The sequence below is a fragment of the Mus caroli genome, unplaced genomic scaffold (genome assembly GCF_978045245.1).
Source record: "Mus caroli unplaced genomic scaffold, Mus_caroli_1 scaffold_8, whole genome shotgun sequence".
NCBI lineage: Eukaryota > Metazoa > Chordata > Mammalia > Rodentia > Muridae > Mus > Mus caroli.
In genome coordinates, this window is record NW_028227263.1 from 46,424,207 (window position 1) to 46,442,903 (window position 18,697).

At 48.3% G+C, this 18,697-nt stretch overlaps 1 protein-coding gene across 2 annotated transcripts in view; it reads right to left on the reverse strand.

Annotated features, from left to right (window-relative positions):
• Positions 1-4,567, reverse strand: part of Chrdl2 (chordin like 2) — a 29,137-nt gene extending 24,570 nt beyond the window's left edge. The window contains exon 1 of one of the 2 annotated variants that reach the window (XM_021168290.2): positions 4,486-4,567. In XM_021168290.2, coding sequence (XP_021023949.1) covers positions 4,486-4,567 — 82 coding nt within the window. Of the gene's footprint in view, positions 1-1,000; positions 1,104-4,485 lie in introns of those variants that run through there. The other variant, XM_021168289.2, reaches the window with a different exon arrangement.
• Positions 4,568-18,697: the final 14,130 nt, after the last annotated feature.

Consider the following 18,697-nt stretch of genomic DNA (forward strand, 5'->3'; position numbering starts at 1 on the left):
CCAATTATGGTCTTTAATCCTGGAAACCTCTCTCCTTAACAACAACAAACACAACGTTACTGCAAGGGAGGAGAACAAGGCCCTTTCAGCAGGTATATCTTGCCACATGACATGAATTAACCTTTGACCTCCCTTCCAGCTCTTGGCCACTGACTCTCAAACCACCTGCCAAACCAAAGAACAGAGTGTACCCAGAGGTTGGGAGCCCGGGGCTGCTGAGGGCACAAATGATTCCCTGATCTTTATGAGGGGATCTCAAGTGTCCCTTCCTAGAACATCCCACAGTCTGGCCCAGTGTGGGCAAGGTCGAAGGTGGAGAGGATGCCTAAAGACTCTTCCAATAGCAATCAGGAAAGACAACCAGTAAGAAGCTTCGAGGGAGGCTGGAGAAGGCCATGGAAACAGACCTGGAGGTGCAGGGAGAGGAGAGTGAGGTCTGGAATCGGAGCAAGAGCTCAGCAAGGCTGAGTGAGCTGGGCTGCCCAGGAATGCGGGCGTTCGGAACCCACTTCCCCCATACACAGGCAGATTCACTTCCCTCGTAGTTTTTCCCTGGGCTCTTGCTTTCCTTGAGGGTTGCCTCTTAATGGTACAAGAAAGGCCTCAGTGGCTAAACTGTGTGAAAGGGATACACTTCTTTGAATAGATCTCTCTTCATCTGGACAGACAGACACTGAGGAGCACAGATGGACTTCCAAGGACAAAAATCACTGAACCAGGAAGGGCATCTCTATTACCTATCAAAGAGAAGTGTCTGCGTTCTGTTTTGCTTGACTATACACACTTAGAGCCATAGAATCCTAGAAAGTTATGAACTCAGACCGTATCCAGTCCCTTTACTCTAGAAAAAGAGAGCCCCAGCGAGGGAGGAATCAGGACTTGCCAGAGATCCCTGCTCTGTCCCCGCATAGACTCCACAACCATTCTATAGCTCTGGAGAGGATGCTGACAGAGGTGCCCATCCAAGTGACAGGGCCAGAAGAAATCGGCTTCGACTTACAAGCAAACAAACTTGGCTGAGACACAATGAAGAACTCCTGAATACAAGAATGCGCAACAGGTTCGGGTCCTACCCAGAGTGGTGTCTGATCTTTGTGCCGCATCTCCGAGGGACATCTCTCTCACATCAGTCCTCCTCTTTGGGAGTTCAAGATATTCTAGGTCCTTTCTCTGAGCCGGCGCCATGGCCGGCGGCTGAGGGAACCTGAGAGGCCAGCCCTGAACAGGTGCAACAGCTGGAGCAACAGCGCAGCTGTCTTGGGGCTTGCAGCTTGGAGCCAGTGAGTGAGGCAGAGACCTCTACTGGTGGGAGCAGGGAGGTGCAGAAGCTGGTGCCTAGAGACCCAGGCACAGGACCTTGCCTGAGGCTGAACTTCAAGCCTTCCTTTACCGGCTTTCTGCTTAGTTTAGCACATCTGGACAGATGAATAGAGATGTGACTAAGCTGGACAGCAGAACAGGATTCTATATTGGTAAGCATCTCATGACACATATTTCCCCACACCTGCCCCACCCCAGGCACTTTTTCATAGGTACTGTTCATCTATTCCTCCCCACAGGGCAGAATTCTTACACTCTCCCAACTCCACTCCCAAAGTCACATGGACTCAGGTTGAAGGCAAGGATGCCTTGATCTCAGAGACAGTCACTGCTACCATGGTCCCCAAACATCACCTGTTTAAGGACAAGCATCACACCTTATAGGTGGCAAACAGAGGCCTGGGAACGTTACATGTGGAATAAGGGGAAGATGAAGCGCTGGGACCCTGATGCTCCAATGGTGCCTGTGCCTTTGGAACTACACCATCCTGTAGGAACTACGTTCTTGTCCAGGCCTGCTACTGGGCTCTGAGATTCTACCACCTGAGAACTGAAGCTCCAGTTCCCATAACACATACACCCTTGAGGGTTGATGTCTGACTTAGCGACTGACCCTTTCTTGGAAGTAACATTAGATAAGAGGAGAGAAGAGACTCATGAAGCTTGTTAGACAGTTTGTAAGGACACAGTGCAGAGAGGAGCAAGTACCAGAGAAGGTCCTGGAGATGAGTTGGGAATGTGGCCACTTCTGGGTCACAGAGGGGATGCATGACCAGGGTGGAACCACACAGATGTGACTCCACCTGGAACTGGGATCAGCACCAGTCAGAAATGAGGCCAGAGCCTCCAGCCTCAGGTGGAACTGGGGATCAGTCAGTGGTGAGTGTCAGACAGTTAGGGCTCAGTGTGACTTAGCTTAGACTCAGTATGGATCTGCGGGTGGAAGTAGAGCCAGAGAGAATAAATAACCTTTGCAGACCTAGCATCCTTGGACTTCAGGTAAGGAGTATGTCAAAACCCTGGCTCACTTGCCCTAGACATACTTGAGACTGTGGCTGCCTTGGACGTGAGAACACCCATCTGTTGGCACCATTTGTAAAAGCACTTTGGATGTCACCAGGAGACTTCTTACACACCACAGGCTCAAGATCTCTCTTAAAAGAAAGACAAGAGCTTTCATGCAAGACCTTAAAATAGGATACCAGCAGACTTGCAAAATTCTTAGACCTACAGCACCAATCATCATTAGGTTCAGAGATACGGGATGTGTCCCAATTCCCACGACCAACAAATGACGGGTCCTGGGTTAGGATTTAGGTCTCTGTTCCTTCCTTTGTGGCCTTGTAGCAGACCCTCCTTCAGATGAACTGTGAAAGGAGACAATCCGATAGTAGACACAGAAGAGAAAGCTCTTCCAGCCATGACACCACCAGGATCTTAATGATCCTCCCAGAATGCCAGGCCACCTCACTTTAGTGATAGTCATTTTCTTGAGTGGCCGGAGCTCTGTATTTATGGGGGAGGTAGCTTACTGAAGAACCTAGTGACAGACACAGACAGGAAGGCTCTTGGAGGCACAGAGGAGGGGAGGTCAGAAAGGGAGCTGGTCACCAGGCAGAATTTTCTGGAAGAGGTGTCTGAATTGTTGAAGGTGGTCATGGGGGGGCAGACAGGGGCTTTGAGGACCTCTGAGCCATCATCAGAGTGGTTCACCCAGGGCAATGGTATTGGAAAGGAAGCTGCAGGGCCAGGGTCAAGTTCAGGGCAGGCGTGGCAGTCCTCTGAGACTAAGTCTCCTTCAGTGGACAGCAGGCAGGCTAGGAGGAAACTCTCAGGGCTTAAGGAAGGAGGGGGTATTCGCTGAATATTTGACAGTATGCTAGGCATCTGAAAGCATCACTTCCTTTAGTCCTTCCCCACATCCTTAGACCTTGGTCAGTAGCTCTCGTTTGCCGATGAAGAAACTGAAGTTCACAGAAGTTGGAAAAATGACTCAGGTGTAAGAGGCAGAGTCAGGATTTGAAGCCCATTCTGAGCTCTCTGTGTTGTTTTATGAGACACGAGGGTGTCCATAATTCTCATGCCACTGACAGGCTAGGGAACGTCAGACAGACATGCAACATTTCCATTCCCAGAAGAAGCAGGACAGAATCTAGCCTCACTAGCTCCACAAAGCCAGTAGCCAGTCAGAAGCAGAGCTGGCAGGTGGAGCCAAGCCGGGAAAACGGAAGGTTGTCAGCTAGGGGGTGGGGACCTGGGTCTTCAAGTTCGGTGGCCTGGAGCAAACTACTGTCCTTGTTGGGCTCTGTTTCATTATTGGGGAGGTTCAGAAGGAGTCACCAGCATAAGGAGGGGCAGTTAGGAAACAGAGGCTGTGGTCCTGCATAACCTACTGTTTGAAGTGGAAACTCTGGGGGCTTAGGCAGCGGATACACTTTGATGAGCCCACCTTGTAGCATCTCTATACAAGCTGCTCTGCCTGCTCCCTGTCATTTAATACTCATAACGGCTTTAAGAGGCTCCTATTTTATAGATTAGAAAAGAGACGGTGAGGTGCCCTCCGTGTCTGACCCATCAGCTGGCACACAGTAGGGCTGGGAAGATGAAGAACCTCATCTTTTTTCACCACGCCCCATGCCTTCCAGTCTCACAGCCCCACATCGGGGTGTCTTCCAGACGCTGTAAAGGCAGGATTTGGAATTAGACTCTTGGCTTTGGATGGCTTACCAGCTTCGGGAAACTTTCTTCTCTTTGCCCTGCCGACTTTACTCATCGATTAAATGTAATGATGACACCTCATGGAGTGTTATGAGTATCAAAAGTGATAATGGACACCACTTTGTTCATCTTTCAGCCCAGGAGCTCGTCAGCCTTTCCGTCTTTCACACTCAACACATCAAGCTGCTGGGAGTAAGGTCCCTTCCCACAATGCACACTGCTCTTCCCCCAGCAGCACCCCAGAAAGAAACTCTGCCAAACCTTTCTCCCCCAAGACTCACCAGCCTACACTGGTCATGGAGCAACATCTACCCCTGCTATGCAGGTGCTGCCTGGATAAATGCAAGCGTTAAGGGGTCCCCAGGTCCTAACATCTTCCAGCAAAGTACATCCCACTGGTTCGCATCCCTCCCCTGCCGGCCCAGACTTTGCCTGGTTTCTACTTACGGGCTCGTGCTTGCGAGTTCAACGGGAGCCAGAACATCACGAGTCCCAGCAAAGAGGGGATGATCCTCACCCTGGGAACCATCCTTCCTTGTCCCGAGGTCAGACAACCCCGGGATGAGCCGGGAGAAAGTGAGATAAGGACACAAGTAAGTCCTCAGAGGACCAAGTAGGACCGCTGCCTGAGGAGTCGGAAAAGCAAAGATGAAGAGGAGCAGAAGGAGAGGTCTAAGGTGGGGATGAGAGGACAGTAGGGAGGGGACGAGGAGGAGGAGGAGGAGGAGGAGGAGGAGGAGGAGGAGGAGAGAGAGAGAGAGAGAGAGAGAGAGAGAGAGAGAGAGAGAGAGAGAGAGAGAGAGAGAGAGTTGGGGAAATGAAGAAAAAGGCGATGGCAGAAAGGGAGAAGGTGCTAGCTAGAGAACCGGGATCTGCGGGGTGCGGTCACCCGGGCGCAGTGTCCCAGTGGCGCTGGCTGGCAGCGGCGCGGCGGCGCGGGGTCCGGCGCGGGTCTGGGGCGCGGTGGGGCGACAAGACCCTCGGTGGCGGCGCGGGGGAGGTTGAGCGCTGCCGCTGTGCACGCCTCGGGCGCCAGACGCCGCGCTCGGGCGCATTTGTACTTTGCCGCGGGAAGCCTGCAGCCCTGGGCCGCCCTAATGCTGGCGCCTCCTCTGAGGCACCGCGAGCTCGTGGATTGGCCACGAGAAACAAGCCCATTTCTCCCCCTCCCCTCTAGTGCAGGGCTGGGAACCTTCGCTCCAGGCAAGGCGCCGAGTGGAGACGAGGGGGCTGGGGAGGGGGAAGGGGGCCACAGACGCCCCGGGTTTTAACCCCTGGCTCCCCGCGGTACGCAGCCTGCAAGGGGACCCAACCCAGTTAGATTTCAGATGAAACTGAGTGGGGTTGATGTTGGAGTGGGGAAGGTCATAGCACGGGTCTGGGAATCTCAGGATTGGGTATTTGGTGGGGGAGTGCAGAGACACTTGCCATTTTGAACACAGTTTGTGTGCTTGCACATAGCGCCTAGGAGAAAGGTTTTCTCTCTAGCACTAAGATAATGATTTGAGTTACTTTAAGAGTCTCCAATATCGTCCTGCAAATGTCGCAAAGGATTAAATAAGATTTGGAACATCAAAGCACTTCAACTTTGGAGGAAAGCCATTTCAGGTACCTGGAATCTCCCATTGGCAGGTGGTGGTCCCAGGCATCATCCGCAGATGAGAGCTAGCTTTGCTATGGGGTCACTGCTGCTACCACTTACCAAGCAGCCCGGGATGAACTCTTTCTACAGGCGAGGCCCCACTGCTCTGCATGTGCCAGTGACAGCCAGGGTCAGAGCTTTGTCCTTTCACCAGAAGGTGACCCAGAACCCCAGCAGCCTGGGCAGGCTGTTGCTCCAGACCTCATGTTGAATGAGCTCCTGAACTAATAGGACCCTAAGAAAAGAACAAGCTCTGTCCACCCCAGAGCACACAGGCTCTGCAATGAAAGGGCAGACTCAAGGAGCTGGCTCCATCCACAGCTTGCTGGGCCACTGTGGGCAAACACAGCCGTCCTGGCTTTGGACCTTGATTCCTGAGCATCTCTTACACAGCTACCAGTGTCTCAGACCAGGACAGGTGTAAGGATGGAGAAGAAGTGGCAGGCCACACCCCATTCCAGGTTATGTGACTGACAGGGTTAAGGCTGCACTCCTCATGCCGAGTGAGCAGTGGGAGGAACCAGTGACCAAGAAAGCGCCTACTCAGGGCTCTCAGAGTGAAGACAAACATGAGCTTCTTCCAGTCCTCCTCTGACTTAGGTTCTCCTTGTCAAAGCTCTCCTCCACTCCACCCTCCCAGATACAGTGTTTGCTAAGAAGTAATCTTCTCTCCCTCTGTCTCTGCTAATGTGTGCTCTGTACCTGTCTTGATGTCTAAGGTTGCCAAAGGTGGGCTCATTGGGTCCTAAACCCTGTTCATTCTGCTTCCCAGAAGGGTCTCTGCCACCTCAGCTTTCCTCAGAGCTCTGGTGTCTTCAGTCCTTACTCACAGTCCTTTCCCACAGCCTGTCTTCAGGTCTCCTGTCCCTGGTCCAGGCGTTCTAATGTATTTTCCCCCACACTCTCCACAAGAGTTGTGCTGATCATTTCAATGACAAACCAGCTGTCTCCTTGCCCTCCTTGAACCCATTCTGGTCATCTTGGAACTCGTATGGTTAAGATGTATAACATTCAGCATTGACCTTAAGACTGTGCACATTTGACTCCTGACTCCTTTCTGTCACTGTCACCCACGCTACCCACCCTGTACCCACCCTACACCCCCTACACTCCCCTACACCCTACACCCACTCTGTACCCACTCTACCCACCAGGATCCTCCTACGCCCTACACCTTTACCAAGCACTCGCCTCCCCCAAGTGCCCATGCCTTTCACACCTCTGTATCGTTGTACACAGTTTCCTTCTGCTTCTAAATCTTGGGCCATGAGCAAAGTAGACCAGCATTTTCTGACTGAGTCTCATCTCCACTCCTGTCTTGCCAAGTTGCACCAACTGGCTTCGGCGATCCTCCTGGCCCAGCTTCCTTGTGACTAAAAAAGTAGGTATGTACCCTTGTTCTGGAGCTTGTGACTTCAAGCTGCTTGTTTATTTTTGCCGTGTGTCTCTCTCGTGTGCACACTCGTGCACTATGTGCACACCTGTATTTGGTGCACATGTTCCCGCACTTGCACGTTGTGACCAGATGAGGGCAGTCGTTGTCTTGCTAGATCACTTTCCACCTTATTTGAGTCTACCTCTACTGGAAAGAATCTAGTACCCAGCTAGCCAGCCCCAAGGATTCTTCTCTCACCTCCCACAACAGACAATGCTGGAGTTACAGGCTTTAAGACACACACACACACACACACACACACACACACACACACACACCACACACTTTTTATTTTTATGTGAGTGCAAGGGATTTGAACTCAGGTTCTTATGTTTGTCCAACAAGCACTCTAACCCATGAAGCCATTGCCCTAGCTCCCCATGATGTTAACTAACAGTCTTCCTACCTCTCCCTCTAAGTGCTGTGGTTGCGGATGCACTTCCACACTCAGCTGGGGAGTGGACAGGGCCTCCTGTGTGCCAGGGACACACATAACTTAGCTACACCCCCTCTGGAGCTTCACTAAGTCTCCCAGGCAAAGATTTTTTTTTTAAGGGTTGGGGATCAAACTTAGGGCTCGCTACATGTTAAACAAGGGCTCCTGAGTTCTCTGTCTTTGTGTGGAGTGTAAATACATATTTGTGTCATCACCCTGCACTGTGAGAAAGTTGCCCTTCTCACATCTATGAAAATGAGTATTATGCAAACTTGTGATATACAATGACACTGAATAAACATGGCTGGGTGTATGAGCAAGAACATGAATGATTTCGAAAGGCATTACGCTTTCATCTGAATACAGGAGACACCCTTTGCTCTCAGCCTTCATCACTAAGAAACACAAGTGTCCCGTGCTAGAGCTCTTGCCAAGCACGTGCAAGGCCTTGGGTTTGACCTCAGCACGCATTGCTATAGTCTACTTTAAAAAGTCTCCCCAATTCTTAAAAACACTAATTCTTAACCATAAGCTCCTATAAATGTCAAAACCACGTGACACACTTCCAACATAACCAAGTAGATATTCATATTCCAAAGGAGAAAAAAATAAGGCCAAAGAAAATGAGCAACCACAGCAAAGTATAATCCAATCCAATCCAATCCAATCGAGAAAACAGCAAATCGTGAAGCTCCACAGACCGCCACCTGGAATCTTCTGAGCTCTACAGAGCAAAACTCATTTGAGGAATACTTTCTTCTTTAATGTCCTATCACTTTTATATGATAATATAGATTTACAACACTTAATCACTAATATTATATCAGCTGATGTTATATTACATGATAAGCAGAAGAAAGAAAACCACAAATATCGATCTGATGTGTTTACAAATTCTTAATAAGAGGTAGGACAAAAACATTCCTATCAACTACAGTTCTCACTCCTGCAGCAGGGATGATGGCTTCCTTGTGGCTGCACAAATGGGAACCCTCTCCTCATCCTTCCCCATCTACAGCCTTTAGCCCTTTCCAAAAGACCACATGCAATTAGGGCAGAGCTCCATAACACTGGTTGGGAGAGGAGACTGGATACTCAGGAGAGGTTCCCATGACCCTCCCTGGCCGTGCCTATGAGGCTCAGATGTGATGATCTTTGGCAGAGCCCCTGGAGATGGTGACGGTTTGCCTCAGAGAATAGTCAGTCCTGTACAGTGCCTCGAGCCGGTTCCCCTCCTCCAACTCTTACATTTTTTTCTGGCATCTTCTTCCATGTGGGTTCCTGAGCCTGGGAGGGAGTGACATAAATTTCTGACTCGTTTCTAACTCTTGTGAGGAACCAAACCCCGTGTCCTCTGTGGTGGTTTGAATGCGAATGGCCCTCATAGGCTCATATATGTGATGACTAAGTCCCCAGGTGGTGGAACTATTTGGAAAGGACTAGGAGGTGTGAGTGGCCTTTCTGGAGGAGGTGTGTCACTAGGGCAAGCTTTGAGGTTTCAAAAGATCCGTACTACTGCCGGTGTTCCTTCCACTTTTGGGTCAAGATGTGAGCTCTCAGCTACTGTCCCAGCTGCCTACCCACCATGCCTTTCCTCCACCATCACAGACTCTAACTCGTGATACCATAAGCCCAATGAAATGCTTTTTAGATAAGTTACCTTGGTCATAGTGTTTGTCATATTAATAGAAAATTATTAATACACTATTGTCATTTCTCTATCTCCAGAACATGGATGGGAACATCTCCTATTACAAAATGCATGTGAAAGACAAAAAGACAAGAGGGGTTGCCGAGTAGGCGAATGTCCAAACAGCTGGCAGTGATAATTTTGCAAACATAAATGTGGGGATGCACCTTGGCTATTGCATCCTTTAGCCAAGCACTGGCAGCTGCTTCTCCACCGGAGCCTGTGACTTCCCTGGGCACAGGTTTTGCTCTCCTCTGCTGTGCCTGTGACTTAGCGAGCTCCTGGGGTCAGAGAGACTCTGGGTTGTGGCTGTGGCTGTATCTCCAGTTATTGCCTCTCCATCTACCACACCTGGCTGCTTGGGAGAGGTCATGACCAGGCAAACTATGTCCATCTGTAGTATATCTTTTTGCAGGAGTGAAAGGCACCCTGCATAGTCTACAGAGATAATGGCCCGAATGGGACGTGCTCAATTGTCTTCACCTGTATTGTTTTATCATAGATGCCTTCTGTGAACTGATCCTCTGGCCTTGATACTTTCCAGAAGCTCATTAGCACAGAATTTGGCTTTCGGTCATTTTTTTTCCTTAGGAACTCAGACTCAATGCAGATCTTGCCACATTTGCCTTCAAGTAGCCCAGATAGACCCTTCCCTCAATCGTGGCCACTCTCTTCCATCACCTCATAAGCATGATTTACGGGTCAGTCAAGGTCATGCAGATCCAGTAAAGATTTTTCTGTTTCATAAAGATCCTGCCTCACCAAAGGGCTCCACAAGCACTGTAGCTCCACCCAGTCCTGAGGCCCTTATTGCATCCAGCTCTTCCTTAAACCATTGGCGAACAAAGTTCCGGAAGCTTAGGCATCATACTCTGATTTCCTCATCCCTCGCTGCCTCTGTGGTGCCTGTCCCTCCTCTATGATCCTCCAGCACCTGATATCCATAGTGACTTCCACTGATGATGACCAAATATCCCCAGTGGCTTGAGTGGACCACTCCATCAGGGACTGACTCCCTGTGTACTGCCTCTGACTGTCCCACAGCCTCACAAGCCAGACTGTAAGCATCTTTCATCGCTTGTTTAAAGGGTTTCTGTTTCCAGAAACCCCAGTCCTGAATATTTCTTTATCATCTCACCCACTGGACCATTATTATGGCCTCAGAAAGGATTCTGGACCATGGATTTTCCTTTTTGTATCAGAGGTCAGACTCAATGGGTATCACTCTCTCCCTTCTTGCTACTTGACTCCTTCCATGGATTCCAGGTTTGGAGTTCTGGAAGGACTTTTGAATAAGATTATATTTGGGTTTTCTTTTCTCTTTGGCCTCCCAGCTGTGAGAAGCATGCTACTGCCCTCACTCCCACAAGCCCGATAGGAACAGATCACAGTGTCAAAACTCCCTCCGCAACCACTCAGACTTCACCTACCTGGCCCATGATGCTCAGCAGAAGCAATGCCATTGCTCTTCCCAAACTCACCCTTGGTTTGTTGTAGCCAGCTGAACCAAGTATTGCTGAAATCCCCTCCCAAGGTAGAATTGCTTAGCTCTCACAGCCCCCACAAGGTCCCAGGGACCAACCAATGTGCAATTCCACCAAAGTCCACCCAGGGGAGCTGAGGAACGCACTGCCTTACTTACAGAGCAGCAGTGGGTGGTTATGAAGAAGAGCATAGGTGACTATAAAGTAGTCACCCTAGAAAGTCTGCACCCAGCAGAGGTCATGGCTTCCCATAGCCACATAGATGGTGGCTCTCCCTTATCCTACCCCACACAAGTCTCTAGACTGCCCGCTAAGACCACATGCAATCAGGGCAGAATTATATACGGGGGCGGGGGATGACTGGATACTAAGGTGCAGGTCCCTTGGCTCTTTCTGCCCCCTTCTGCTTTTTTTTAAATGAAAAAAAAATTCTTTTGAGGCAAGTTCTCTTTGCATAGCCCTGCCTATCCTGGAACTCACTCTGTAGAACAGGCTGGACTTGAACTCCCAGAGGATCTGCCTGCCTCTACCTCCTGAGTGCTGGGATTAAAGGTGTCTGCCACTATGCCCAGCTCTGCCCCTCTTTCTATGAGGCCCCTGAAGATGGTGATGGTTTGGCTCAGAAGATAATGTACAGATGTCTGTACAACACGGCATCATTTTCTGTTCTGCTTTGCTTCCTGTTGCTATGGTAAACACCAGGACCAAAAGCAACTTGGAGAGGAAAAAAAATTATTTCACCTTAAGTTTGCAATCCATCATCACAGAAAGTCAGGGAAAACCTTGGAGGCAGAAACCGAAGCAGAACCATGGAGAAGTGCTGGTCACTGGCCCATTTCCCACAGCCTGCCCAGCTTCCTTACACAGCTTGGAACAACCTGTCTGGGAGTGCACCGCCCAGTGTGTTCTCTCCATAGCAAGCATTATTCAAGGTACTGTCCACACAGGCTTCCTCGAAGGCCAGTGTAGTAGAAGTGATCCCTCCATTGAGGTTCCCTCTTCCCAGGTGGCTCTAGTTCATACCAAATTGAGAAAACCCAAGCAGCACTCACACTCCTTCTTCTCCTGGAATGACAGTCACGAGCCCACCTTGTTTGACTCATAAGACCACAGATTTAGCCAGGTATAGCAGCTCACACCCTTAATCCTAGCACTTTAGGAGGCAGAGGCAGGTAGAGCTCTGAGAATCTGAGGACAGGCTGCTCTTCAGGGTGAGTTCCAGGACAGCCAGAGCTAAACAATATAGAGATATGTCTGAAACAACAACAAACAAACAAAACAAAGTCAAAGACACCAATACTCCTTCTGACATACATTATTTACTGACTGCTCTACCGAATGCCAGCTCTGTGCAGGCAGTGTACGAGGTGCTGGAAACACAGTGTACAAGGTGCTGGGGACACAGTGTATGAGGTGCTGGGGACACAGTGTATGAGGTGCTGGGGACACAGTGTATGAGGTGCTAGGGACACAGTGGAGAGCAAGAAAGACGCCAGTGCTTAGAGTCTGCGTTCCCTCTGGAGTGTGTTGATGGCCTTTGAGTTAGCATCTTTCTCCTGCATGCTTCCTGGATGACATCATCTACCACACTGTTAGTCATGGGGCTGTGTCACCTTCTCTACAGCAAGCTCCTTCAGGACACAAATTAGTGTTTAACTCATTTCTTCCCTGGTCCTCAGCACATACTTTTACTCACCTTTGCAACTAAATGAGGGTTGCTGGGTAGATTTCCATTGCTTCAAACAGCCTGTTAGGACCCAGTTTCCGTATTTTGACATGGAGTCTCACGAACTTGCCCAGGTTGGCCTTGAAATCACTGTGTAGCCCATGCTGGCCTTGAACTCCCACTCTTCCTCAGCCTCTCGTGGACCTTAGGTCCAGGAGGAACTCACTGTGTAGACAGGCTGACTGGAAGTCAGAGACCTGCTTGTTTTTGATGCCTTTATGGTGGATATAATGACATTTGATTTTGAAATTATTGTTTTTAAACTAACTTACTAACTGGAGTTTCATAAAAAAGAACTGTTGGATGAATATAGGATTAGGACAGAGTTTCGGATAACTGCTGAGAAGACCCTGACGTGCCTCTGTGTTAATGCTTACTTTTGAAATGTGGCATTTCCAGCATCCGCCATTAGGAAACCAAAATATTGGCCAATTCCGAAAGACTTGGAATAGGCTTCGTAGTCTACAGCATCAAACATCCAGACAAGACCTAATTGTTTATCTAACAACAGTTAAGCACATTCATCTCATTAGCATGCCAATGTCTCTTGTTTGTTTGTTTGTTTTTGTGTTTGTTTTTTGGGTTTTGTTTTTTGAGACAGGGTTTCTCTGTGTAGCCCTGGCTGTCCTGGAACTCACTTTGTAGACCAGGCTGGCCTTGAACTCAGAGATCCGCCTGCCTCTGCCTCCCAAGTGCTGGGATTAAAGGCATGTGCCACCACGCTCCGGCGCCAATGTCTTTTTGTGTCTAATAAATGGTAAAGGTAACCTCACTGCAAAAGATTATTTTTAAATGAATTTAAGATTTATTATTAATAACATTTTGATACCTAGATAACCTGTAACAGTAAAATCTTTTCAAGTGAATGTGAGTCCAAACGGACAACGTTTAAGAGGTCTTCCTTGTTCTGGTCATGTGTTATTTGTGGCCTAGAGATTGCTCAACAGTGTAGAACCAGCATTACAACCTGGATCCCAGGGGTTAGGGGACCTCGCCCACTCAATTCTGACAGCGTGATTCTGAAAGAATTCACCCCGAGGGAGTTGACAAGAGAGGGCTCTGTGACAGGCAGATACCGCGCTATTCTGCTGGATGTGTAAGCTCCAGCTTTGGGGGTAGGGGATGGTTCTGGATTTTTTTTTAATCTATTTCCGTTGTATTTTGCTCAAGGTGTGTCCCCAAGTACATTGAGAACTGTGGTGTTTAGAAGAAAGGGTCTTCAAAAACAGTGTAGCTGAGCACAGGGGTAGTGGAGGGGGAGAATGACTGCAACTGGCTCTCAGGGACTGGAGACAATCAAAAGAGGGAAAGAAAAGGTTGGAATCCTCTGGTGTTCTTTGCCCTCCTCTCCTGCCTTCCTTTCACCATCATCTTCATCTTCTTTGCCTTCATCAGTGTTTTCCCATCCTTCTCCTCCTCTAGCTTCCATAGCACCATCATCATCACCATTATCACCATCACCATCATCATCATTATCACCATCACCACCATCACCACCACTCCCCAATCATCCATATCAGGAACCTAGGGGTCTGGCCAACAATCACCTTTGATGACCTCTCAATTTGTCCGCACCCACATAGAATGGCCAGTCAACCAGGAAAAGAAGCCCCACGGTTCCTTATGCTGCCTCCTCCCGCTGGTCTTATTCTCTGTGGGACTTGTGAGTGTTTTGTCAAATGCTTTCCAGATTTCCATTTGATTTCAGTGACCTTTGAAGATGGCTCATAGCTCTCACCCAGATGAAATTCTTCAGAGAGAACCTTATTTTCAAAGTAAAGATTTTCATCAAACTGAAAATCTACTCTGTAACCTGATTTTATGTCTTCGAATTCTGTCATGGCCAAGTCTGGTCAGATAATATGACGCCTCTCATATGCCTCCCCAGGCAGTGCGGACACTTGTGGTTGACAAATGCTACCCCAAATTTGGGATTTTGGTGATAATTCTGACCTATTCTGAGGGGGAAAATGATTGGCGGAGGATATCTCTTGTAGTCCTGGGCAGCCTTGAACATCTCACATAACTGAGGCTGACCTTGAACTTCTAACCCTGCCGTCTCCTCGTTCCGCTGCTGCCCTGCCTTGTTTGTGGGGCAATGAATATGAAACTCAGGGCATTGTGCTGGATGGGCTTGTACTCTACCAACCAAGCCACATTCCAGCCCGTGCTACCTCTGTTTTAAACAGAATTTACGTGATTATAAGTTCATGTAACTTAATTTCGTTAATAACTGCGTTTAATAACCACCTTGCCAAATGTCCATTTTACTGTGGGCTTTCTTTGGCTGCCTCTGCCCTCTGTAACAGCCACAGATTAAACCAGCTGAGTATCTAAATTATTAAAAATGACTTTACTGAACACACGCATGCCTCTTGTTGTCCTTATTTCTAAGTGAGACGGTACAACAGTTATTTATAAATTATTTGCACTGTTGTGGGTGTGAGTAGTCTCCAGGTGAGGACAGGAGGACACACGTTGGCTGTTTGCAGATCCTATGTCAGTTTATATAAAGGAACCTGAACAGATTCTGCAGGGCTCTGGGCTCCGTGGTGCTGGATCAGAAGGGGCAACCATGATGACTGCCTTTTCTTGATTATTCCCCTAAGTGGGCAGGGAAGGAGTTGACACTTTAAAGTCAGAACCAATTCATACACTATAGAAGACAGAAGTCTCCTCACAGGGGTCGCCTTCCAACACCTCTCAGTCCAGCTACTCCTCTGTGGGACAAATTTAAACCCAGTTGAAGATCACTATTTTTCTCTATTGTTATTTTAAGTGCATGAATGCTTTGCCTGCATATGTCACTACATTCCTGCCTGGTGGCACCGGAGGCCAGAGGAGGGTGCTGGATCTATCAGAATGGAACTGGAGTCTCCGACAGTTGTGAGTGACAGTGGGTGCTGGGAACTGAACCTGGATCCTCTTCAAGAGCAGCCGGTGCTCTTAACTGCGAGTCATCTCTCTAGCCTCAAATTGTCATCTTAACGAAGTTTGTAGTCTGGGATACACGACCCCAGAGTCTTTCCCCCCAGGATTAAAATGATGATTTCAAGTCTCTCGATATGTTTATGGTCAGGTCGCAACTGTCACAAGCATCAGAGGAGGTCTCAGTGGTCAAAGCCTTACTATCTCTGTTTTAAATACAGCTTATCTCATATTTTATTAAACTTATGTGATAGTTTTGCTAATAACTATTTAACGACCAGTTGCAAAATATCTAGAAATGTAACCCTTGCTCTAGTACACAGTCAGTCCTTCATGTCTCCGGGCTTAGCATCTGCAGCTTGAACCGATGCAGGTGTTAGCTATTCAGGAAGAGACTCATATCCTGTGCAGGCTTCCTGCTGTCTTATCGGCATTGCTAAGCACTGATGTGTAGCAACTGTTGTCATGGTGAAAGCAGTCTAGAGGTGAGTTAGAGCATTCCTGCAGAAGGATGCGTGTCTGCTCTATGCAGATACACTTTATACAAGGGGCTTGAGTGTCCACAGATTTTGGTATCCACCAGGGTCCTGGACCCAATCTTTCATGCACAGTGAGAGACACCTGCTCACTCTTGAGTTGACTGTCTCCTTAAAATGGGTCAACTCCTCATTTTGACTCTTTGAAGTCAGAACCAATTCAGGAGCAATGGGAGGAAAATCTTACTTAAGGTGCTCCTCAGAGTTAGTGTGTGAAGAGAATATGCCCACCTTTTGCTATTCCTGGGCTCAGTCACTCGTGTATGTAACAAATATTTATTTAAATATTTATTATTAATTTAAAGCCAATATTAAGACAGCCATGGTGGTGCATGTTAATAGCCCCAGCAACTGGGGAAGTTGAGGCAGGTGGATCACAAGTTTGAGACTAGCTTGGTTACTCAGTGAGACCATGCCACTGCTGTTTTAGGATGTGTTCATCTGGATCTCCAGATAGTGTGTTCACCTAAATGAACATTTGCAGAATGGATGAATGAACCCTTGACATATCAAATTGTTACTTGTGCATTGTGAGCACTCAGTATCTTCTTTCTTTTATTTACTTTTTCCTTTTTTATTTATTATTATTTTTTTTGAGACAGGGCTTCATTATATAACAAAGCCCTGGCAGTCCTGGAATTTTCTCTGTAGACCAGGTTGACCTTAAACTCACAGAAATCTGTCTGCCTCTTTAATCCCGAGTGCTGGGATTAAAGATGTGCACTACACACACCTGGCTATTACACTGATTTTCTTAAAGCAAAATACACTGTATTTACTTGTATAAGTTTTATGTGCATGTGTAAATCTCATTCAGCCTCTCATGCTCTATTGTGGGTCTGCTCTTATCAGAGCAGTCTGTATGCAGTGTGGTGAGGATGCTGGACTGGAGAGGGGGCCAAGCTGTGGACAGTACATTCGGCTCCCCAGAAGGACCTGACTTCAGTTTTCAGCATCCAAATTAGGTATCTCACAACTGCCTATAACTCCAGCTCCAGAAGACTAGACAACACACACACACACACACACACAGAGAGAGAGAGAGAGAGAGAGAGAGAGAGAGAGAGAGAGAGGATGGATCGGAGATGTCCAGTGCTTGCCTAGTATGCACAGAGCTCTGGGTTTGCTCGCCAGTGTAGCATAAGCCATGTGTTGTGACACATGTATGAAATGACATCACTGAAAGAAGAAGGGTCAGACATTCAGGTTTATCCTGGGCTACATTGAGAGCTCAAAGCCAGCCTGGGCTATATTAACCATAAAACATAACACAACAAAAAGAGCCCTCATGAGGGAAGCTGAGTAGGAACGATATTTATAGTAGATTTTATGGAATGAAGTTACTCTTCATCTGGGTTCTAAGCTCTGCTACCCCGGAGGCCTCCTGTGCTGTTGGCAATCATGCTAATCCTGTGGTCTTATTAAACAAGCGGCATGGGGAATGGACCTTTGGCTCTGGCCTCCTCCACACTCAGACATTGGAAAGCAGGAAGTTCACAGGCTCCTGTCGGTGGTTACTTGAAGAAGTAGGTAGGGGACCAGAGGGCAGTGCTGTGTGCTGCCATGTAACTTGAGTCAGACGGTAGCCTGCACTGTGTCCGTCTGATTGTGGGAGTCCTGAGAGTCATCATCTAGAGGGGTAACTCAAAAAGTCTTCATGTTCGCCTTAGTTAGGGGTTCCCAGCGTATCTAGAATCCAGTCCAGCCTCTTGGCGACTTTTGAAAGGCCTCTCTGAGCTGCCCTGCCTATCCTTGGACTTCCTTTTTCCTTTGTGCTCCAGCACCTAGCCTTTTTCTGTCCCCATGACACATCACATTCCCAGCCTCTGTCTTTGCCTTGTCATTTTCCTGATTGAGATGATTCCCTTCAGGCTTTCCCCAGAGCGTGTCAGGTGTCACGTCTTCAGTGATCTTCCAGGGCCAACCTACTCACCAGGGTCTGCCTTCTTTGATTTTCTGCTTACTTTCTTTTTTTGAGACAGGCCTTTATGTATCTTTAGCTGCCCCCAAACTTGCTAGGTAGTAAAGGATGCTTTTGAGCTTCTGTTCCTCCTTCTCCACCTCCAGAATGCTGGGATTATGGGCCACCAACCTGGAATACAGTGCTGGGGATTGAACCCCTGGCTTCAGACATGCTGAAAAAAAGACTATCACTCGAGCTACATCCTGCACTCTCTGAGTCACTTGTGTGTGTGTGTGTGTGTGTGTGTGTGCCTGTGTGTGCGTGACTGCATGTGTCTGCCTGTGTGTGTGTGCATGAGTGTGTGTGCCTCTGTGTATGTGTGCCTCTGTGTGTGCATGTGTGTATGTGTGTATGTGCATATGTGTATACATGTACCTGTGTGGGCATGTGAGTATATATGTGTGTGTGGCTGTGTGTACATGAGTGTATGTGTGTGTGAGAGAATGTATGTGTGTGCCTCTATTGTGTATGTGTGTTCACCTGTGTGGGCAAGTGAGTGTGTGTGGGGTGAGTGTGTGTGTGTTTGGGGGTGGGCAATAACATGAGTGTGTGTGTCTGTGTGTGTGTGTGAATGTGGAAGCTGGATGTTGATGTCTGGTGTCCTCCACCATTTCCACTGTGTGTATTGAGACAGGGTTTCTCACTGAATCTAGAACTCACTGTTTGGTGTTAACTCCTCCCAGATAACTCCCCATCTCCCATCCCATCCCAGCCTTATGTTCTCTTTCTTAATTAAATAACTCATCTACTCTAACTTTCGCTGTCCCTCATTTGAGTATAGGACATCCACTGCAGCACGGTCCCCCTACTGGAAGCTAC